This window comes from Lepisosteus platostomus, chromosome 20 (assembly GCF_059453375.1).
Source record: "Lepisosteus platostomus isolate fLepPlt1 chromosome 20, fLepPlt1.hap1, whole genome shotgun sequence".
Classification (NCBI taxonomy): Eukaryota; Metazoa; Chordata; class Actinopteri; order Semionotiformes; family Lepisosteidae; genus Lepisosteus; species Lepisosteus platostomus.
This window is the reverse complement of record NC_142630.1, coordinates 12,364,067-12,372,346: the sequence shown is the minus strand read 5'-3', so window position 1 is coordinate 12,372,346 and position 8,280 is coordinate 12,364,067. Positions and strand designations below refer to the sequence as shown.

The 8,280-nt window shown below is 36.8% G+C and overlaps 1 protein-coding gene across 6 annotated transcripts in view; it reads right to left on the bottom strand.

The window, feature by feature from the left end:
• Positions 1–765: 765 nt before the first annotated feature.
• Positions 766–8,280, bottom strand: part of znf536 (zinc finger protein 536) — a 172,701-nt gene continuing 165,186 nt past the window's right edge. For all 6 annotated transcript variants that reach the window (XM_088613645.1, XM_088613646.1, XM_088613644.1 and 3 more), the window contains one exon: positions 766–3,727. In XM_088613645.1, coding sequence (XP_088469771.1) covers positions 3,495–3,727 — 233 coding nt within the window. In that variant the 3' untranslated portion in view covers positions 766–3,494. The remainder of the gene's footprint in view (positions 3,728–8,280) is intronic.

Here is an 8,280-nt window from a genome sequence, read left to right as displayed (position 1 = left end):
ACTATTTGTGGAAGCTCAGGCCCAGTCAGCAGGTGACACGATACAGTTTCAAAGTGGTGAAGTCTGGGTTATAGGGTTCAAGCTGTGAGCTGGGTGTGCACCCGTACTGATCTTGCCACTTCGGAGCTCTAGACTTGTACCATAATTTTCACGGAAATTCAAAAGCAGAGAAAGAAATAACATCTTAACATAGAGCGGATTGTGTTCAGTACACCCCCCAGTAGTGTATTAATTTCAGTACTTCAGTTCAGCTCAATAATATTATCAATACTTTGAAATGTGATATTCGAAGCATGTATATTTTTCAACATTTGTAATCACCAATTACGTTTTTTTTATTTTCTCCTGCTAATTTGGAGTATCCAGATTGTTAATCCACTGTGACGTGCACTAGCCTGAGAGATTGAGGCTGGTGAGGTCCTCACCATGGGTCAAATACTGGTAGCTCTACATAGTGATGCAGCTCTCACATACCTGGTGGGTCCCAGGGGTTGCTCTGACATGCTAATCAGAATACCCTGGTCATCTTCAACACCCCCTCCCCATGCTCAGTGGTGCTTGGCGATCTGCTTAATCATTGAATGTTATTACCTCTGCTAACCTGGTCACCTACTGTAGCAATCATGACATTACCCAGACTTCAGTCAAAGTGGGGAGCATAGGGTTGCTACTGGTGTAGTCACTGAAGTGCTTAAACTCATTTTGTTTACCAAATGCCAAACACCTATGGACTGATTAACTGAAATAAGACAAACACGGTGATCCTTTTTTCAGAGGTAGAGGTTTTATTGCGTAAAACACTGGATAAAACTGTACTGCTTCAAAGACATTTTAACTTCTAACAGCAGAAAGAAAACAGTCATTGCTGAAAAAAACAACTTTTAATACCTCTATACCAGAATAAAGTTCTGTCAACAGATGTATAATAATAAATAATGACCAAGAATAATCCTTAAATACAAAGTCATCTACTTGTTATAAGCATAGCAACAAAATCCTCTACTCTACTGTTCTCAGATCTCCTCCAAGATAGAAATATTCTTCATGTAGGAATGTAGACAGTATTATGACCAGTATCACAGACTACAGAAGTTACAGAGAAAAAATTTGACATGTTTAGATTTTGAGAAGCATGATGATATTCAGAATCTGACAATGCATCACCGCGTCTGTCACTTGTTTGGATTATGATTTACAAATATTTTGGAAAAAGGGGGGGCTTACGTCAGAGGTGGGGAAGGCAGGGACAGTAGCACCGGACCATATGGAATCAACGAACACTTCACAAAGAACGGGAAATGTTTCCAGTGTCACAAACAGAATTATTGCCTGTCATATCTGAAAATGCTCAAAAGACACAGAGGAATACTGAAAAAGCTCAAAAAGTGCGAGAAATGGAATGTGTTTTTTTCTTTTTTTTTTAAACTTTTTTACATTTTTTTCATTTTGTCTAAGATACTGAAGGCGGCGCACACACACACACGAAAAAGCAAGCGACTGACACAGTCACCAAACACAGTAGTGCAGTTAAAATCCTAAAGCTTACTACAGTCATAAAGTACTTTTAATAACATTTCGATCCCTCGGACGGGCTCGTAGAAACAGTTGCATTAAGTTTATCAACTTGATTTAAGTAAGGCAGTGAGAACTATACTAAAAAAACAAAACAATAAAAGCAGCTTGCGTTATGCCACATGGGTCTTAATTACAAAGTGACCTCATTTAAACTGTAACTTTAATCTGATGATATCCTTTTTACCAGCATATGCAAACCTTTTTTTTCTCCTTAGCCTGAGATTTTCCTTCTATAATCTCAGGGTTATGCTTAGAATTTTATTTACATTGATTGCAGTTTAGTATTTTTGTAAACTGCTTTAGGCAGAGATGAAAATTTTAAGGCCCAGGGGTTTTAGTGTATGCTCCCAGCCTGAATGGGAAGATATTGACTTTTTTAAAGTCTGGATTATTTTTTTTTTCAGAAGACATGAATAGTTTTCAACCACTGCAATAAAAAGCACCTTTTTTTCTTTTTTTTGCCTTTAACAAGAGGAAGTACATTAAAAGGCAACATACTTTTTACTGCTTTTTTTCAAGCTGATTTCATAGGATCTAAACCTTTTATTTTAATATTTCCAGAACAAAATTAAAACAAAACCAAAAATGGAAGAAAGCAAAAACAAAAAGTGTTTATTACATCCTCTCAAAAAGCTTCCTATATGAAAATGAACATAAATTTGGAAATCCAAATTGTACAAAAGCTAAAATTTGTAAAAAATATAGAACAAATTTATGTTTTACAAAAACAAAGAAGAATTAGGTAATACACACGTTTATATTAGAGACAAAGAGCAGGAAACATTTTTTTCATTTTTTCTCTTTTTTAGCTACTTTATAAGAGCTTAGGAAGATAGTCCTGCATTGTGTCTTTATCACTTAAGAAAGTGACAAACAGAAAACTGACCATGTTCAGGGAAATTCCTTCATTCGAATATGGAGCAAAACTCTTGCTATGAAAGAAACATTCTACGTCTCCCTAGTGCCTCTGAGAACCAAGGCTAGCTAGTTTCAGTACTATACAATGCTTATGTACACTGCTACTACATTTTTAAGGAACAGCAAAAACCTACTTCATCGTTATCAAACAAAAGGGAAAAGTAAAAAATATCTTTCCCTCTCAATACTGCAAATTGATCACCAGAAAAAAAGAACTGTTTAAATCTGCATGGGCATCTGTGCAGATTAATGGATTCTTACAATATGCAATTCGTTTACCTATGATTTTTTTAAAGAGAAAGCAAATGTAATATCCAGGTCCTGCTCAACACAGGTCAGTACTGACCCTTTGCTTATAGGCCAGTCTAGGGTTTCTCTTATAGTGCAGTTGCGACACCGGCTGAATTGATTTCTTCTGCTATGACAGCTCCAGTCAGGCTGGCACCATGGCAGTCTACTAGTACATCTCATTACTATGCTAGGCAAATGACAGCAGCTGGTGTCATGTTATAAAGGTGTTTTCAACGCTGAAAACACAGCCCCTCGATCTTCTAGGCATCGCTAAATCGTTTATACGTATCATTTTTCTGGTAAAAGCATTATTTTTGGGACAAAAATCACTTTAAAGATTTAATGTCCTTCTTTTTTTTAAAATAACAAGTTAATTTCCTGTCACTATATTTTATATAACTTAAAAAAACGCCTTTTTTTTTTACTTCTTTTCCCACGTGCCATTTTCAACAGTACTTTTGCGAAACACTGGGCGTCCATTTTGGAGGGCTCCCCCTTGGATGTTACAGTTCGGTTGTATTAATATATTTTGTTTAGCTGCTTTTTTAAACGTGGAATATTCTTAAAAAGTGTTTGGAATGTGAGTTAAATTTTTAATCTCCACACCCACCCTCACCACCCTCCTTTAATGCCTGTGGGAAATCTTCGTTGTAGTTGTTGGTGTTGTTGTTGCAGTGGATGCTGTAGTGGAAGTGTTGTTGTGCTGTTTTTTACTCCTGGACTCCGGCCTCTGGCGCAGATTCTCCCGCACTTCCGGGCGTCATGGCGTTCGCGTCTTCCGAATTCCCGGACGTGTCTGAGTCGACTCTGGATCGCTTGAATCGCCGGTCGGGGTACTGGCTGTTGTCAAAAGGCATGCGATGAACACACAGCACATGGGTCTTCAAGTTTCCCTTCTGGGAGGCACTGTATGGGCAGTATCTGCACTGGAACGGCCTCTGACCTGCAGAAAATAAACAAACAGAAACAATTAAAACACGGATTCGAAACCAACACATGCTTAATAACAGACTTAAACACCCAATCAGATGTTTGCATTAAATACTGTACATACAGTATTAAAACTTTAAAACTTTATGGATTCTGCTTTACTTTTAATTTTTATGTAACTCTTTAAATCTTTATATTTAAACTTCATTTCCGTAATCTATTTTAGCCATCTTTGTTTCTGAGAACCAAATAATAAGACCTCTGTCCCTGTTTTAACTGCACAACCATTTGAAACTTTTAATATCGCCAGACGACTCAGATGATAACTGCTTTATCAGGAATACACAGTTGAATTTCATTAGCAGAACTGTTGAAGTACATCACATATACCTAATCCCATCTAATGGTGATTAAAATACGTCCAACTGGGAATATAACTTTGAGGGACACCACATATAACATTACTTATTTCGTACAAACTCTACCAAAGAAACAAGATTTGTTAGATGTCCACAACAGGTCCACATATTTTTTAAATCAATTATCCCCTTTTACTTACAGTAGTTTGCACAATATTCATGTGACCATATTTTTAAATCTTGATTAGGCATTTGAGTCTACAGTATACTCACAGGTAAGTCATTTGCCACTTTAACTAGATCATTCTCTGTTCTATGACTGTAAATAAAGCATGAGTGAAATGCCCTTCTCCAAAAGATCTTTTCTATCTAGAAAACTTTGTTTGACTATTCAGTTTTCAAGAACCTTTCCAGCAAGTCTAAAATATATTTGATATACTGTACATTTAGCTAGAGCCCTTACTAGGGCAGTTTTAAAAGGAGCTGGAATTATCCCTGTTGGCAGACAACTATTAATTAAATGAGGACCATCACTGCACAAGTCACTAAACTTTCCCTTCAAAAAAGCCAAAGGCTTTTTATTAGCCTTTGGCTCCAAACAAAAAGTCATAGATTTCATCTCCCCCTGTTTCTATTTCTTTTGAAATAGTCCAAAAATCTTCACAATATTAACTAAGACCTTAGTTACCATGACAGAAAATGGTTTAAATATTGGTACGGATTTGATAAAAGAAAAAAACAACAGCAAGATTTTAAGATATCAACCATGAAACATCAAACAAAATGAATTCATGTTTATTGTGTGTGGAAAAACTGACTTTATATTGGTTGATGCTAAATGCACCTTTCGCTAGTATAAATTTCTCTGGAGCTTTACAAAATTACAATGTCTGCACAGGGCACATACAGACAGAACACAAAAGGGATTGTTACAAGTTTTAGGTTTAAAATGTTCCAGTTGTCTGAATTTTTAGATAAGCGAGGCAAATACACACAATAGAAGCATTTTATTCATGTGCGGTTTAATTTCACAGTCTTTTACATTATGTTAAATCTAAGAAGCTGATTTTCTTATCCCATTTTACACTTAAGAGAATGAATGTACCCCAACAAGTCAGCTTTACTGCACTGTTTAAAGTAAATACAGAATGGGTTCATTTGTATTGTCATTGTACAGTACAGCTGAGGTAAAGAGCACATTCATTTTTAATTCTGCATGAATAATATATAAATATGTACACAGGCTAGGGTCAGGCGGAGTAAGGAAAGAACAAGTGCCACATTGTTTACAAGAGATGAACTAGAAGGAAAATAAATGCTTCCACTCTGTACTTCTACTATGTTTATGAACAAACAAATTACTTGATATTAATGGAGCCTAGGTTTCTACATTCAGCTGTAATAGTGCATCAGGTTATTGTGAAAAGATATCTTATTAAAAATTCAGTTGTGTTCTTATACCAAATTGCAAAACAGCGTGAGGTTATAGAAAAGACAGAAGCAAAAGCTCATTCTCTTGGAATCCTATAAGTGCTCATGGCAAGAACTGCCAGACCTACATTAGCCACCATTTTAAAAGCAGAGTATCATTTTTAGTGCGTTCCTTCAAATGAAATAAACTAGAAGGGGCAATATGGATGGGATTTTTACAGTTATTATTGTTGCATATACAATATAAAGTTGATAACCAAAAATCCACTTTTATCACTTTCCAAGAAAGAACAAAGCACAGAATAAGCATAATCACTTTCTGATTATGAATATCTTCTGAAGGATATGAATAGCAATTAAACACATTAAAGAGAAATTTACATTAAAGGACAATTTGGGTGGTTGTGTGGAGGGTATTTTAATGTTGCACTAGAATATTTTATGAAAGGCTATGAATCAGCTGATCAAGCAAAACGTGTCAAATAGCATCCCGATAAGAGACTAAAACCAAAGCTGGGTAAAACAAAAGGTAAACCTGGTTTTTCAAAAAATTCCAAATGTATGCAAAAAAATTGAGAAAAACCAACAAGACATTGTAGCTTGCTCTCTGTTAAAACCCCTTAAAAAAGGCAAATACCAACAAAAACAAAATCCTTTTTCTCCTATTCCGCAACGCCTTCTTAGAATGAAAGGTGTCAGATTTAGCTTTTTGTTCTTGGCGTGATTCTAAATGTATGGCTGAGGAATGACAGATGTCGGCAACCAGCTGCAATGAAGCATGCTAAAGTTTCCGTCTAATCCACTTACTTCACTGCAGTCACATAAACCAAAACAAATGGGCAGCGTCTTACATTATACAAAACATGCCAACATTACTCTGTTGGATAATGTAGCTGATACTCCATATTTTTTTATAATTTCTTCCAGCACAATAGAGGCACATCTCTCTTATTCAACAAATGCTTTTCTCAGAAAGGACATCAATCCTTCCAATTCTGTTTTGTACTGCCACCTCAATCCAGTTTTATTTATTTGTGCATAGTTAAGGAAATGACGTGGCCTCTGGCATTAGGCCTACGGATGGTAAATATAGAGCAATTATTTTGTTTTGATACCAACATTTTGAAAAGTGGCATTTAATGACGGTGGTGAATGAAATAACATAAACGGGATATTTTTTAGAATATTCTGCGTCTTGTTTAAAGCTAGCTAATAGCTATGAAGATGAACAACAATGGCAAAGAAAGAAGAAAAATTATTCGTTCCATTGTCTTTTATGAGGCACTTGGCTAATTAACCCATGAAGGCCTTGTGTAAAGAGATCAGAGGTCTGGGAAAATTGCAAAGAATATAGCGCTACTTCCTCAAAAAGCCTAATACCCCTACAGCTTGTACAGCCACAACCTTTTAAACTCTCCCTGCTCCAAGCCTTGTAAAAGAAAGGAAAGGACACAAAGTCATGTGGCTCTCTCTCTCTCTCTCTCTCTCTCGCCAGCAGTCACAACAGCTGTGAAGCATTCTTTCAGCACACATTTCTGAAAAAAGATGTGGTGGATGTTGCCTGTGGCAAAGCAGAGTACAGTTTCTAGCCCTTTAGGCTAAAACAATAAGCGCAAAGAGGAAACTCTAAGATCTCCTCACCCACCCCACCTCTCCTCTTCTCTCACTGGCCTAACTTCCCACTGTAGAAAACCACTGAAATAACCTCGTACTGTTTCCCCCTGGTGTCTCACAAGCAGTGCTGCTTTGGCAGGGAATCAAAATTACTCTTATATAAATTCCATCTGATGCCAGAGCTACCATCTGTGAGTGAAAGAGCTTCACCTACGTCTGCCGGCAAAAGACACTCTCCCTGAGACAAGGGAGTAAGGAGAGAAAGAGAGGGAGAAAGAGAGAGAGCGAGAGAGGGGGAGAAAAAAATTGATTAATTTGCAGAATGCTTGTGATTTGCTCATATATTATTATAACTGCTCATCAGCACATGACAAATTCCCAGCACTGTGCGCACGAACCCGCTTGGTTTCAGCAGTTTTTTTGTGTGCTGGCACCTGACAGACTGCAGAGCCACTAATGACTTTCAGATGCTTACAAATAGTAATTCTATCTTCAGAATAAGAGGAAAAAGCTGTAGGAAAAAAAGCAGTTAGTCTGTTTAATTTCCGTCCATGTATTATTTTGGATTAACCCCTGGCAAGCTGTTTGCTTTTAGGAAAGAACAAGAGAAGAATAGCAGTATGGAGTTCATCATACAGGATTTCCAAAAGATTCTCGCTGTTATGACGCTGCAGGGGAAACTCGCATTTAAAACTAGTGTTGGTCATTCAAACATCAGCGCAAATCAGTTATCAGCGCAAATAACTGCCTGTTTAACAACTGATCAAAAAACATTCTACAAATAAATTAAGGATTAGTCTTGTTAATAGGGTAATGGGGAAAATGGGATTGTGGAGTCTTTATACTATGTGGTCTGATTAGAATCCTAAACCATGTTTTGAAGCCTTATAAAAAAAAAACACCTTGCATTTAGCTCTTGAAAGAAAAATTCATAGTCTCTGAAGAAAAAAAACACACAGAAGGTGTAAGCAATAAAATGTGATGCACCATCTGTCCACGAATAATAACCTGGAAGTTCTGAAGACTTAGAGATTACTCAGCAAACAACATGTCCAAACAGCACATTCCCCCTTGAATATTAGTATGCACTTTCACACTCTAGCTGAAACTGAGCTGATTGGATCTGGGACACAACTTGTATCATTTCAGGTACGAGGCATTC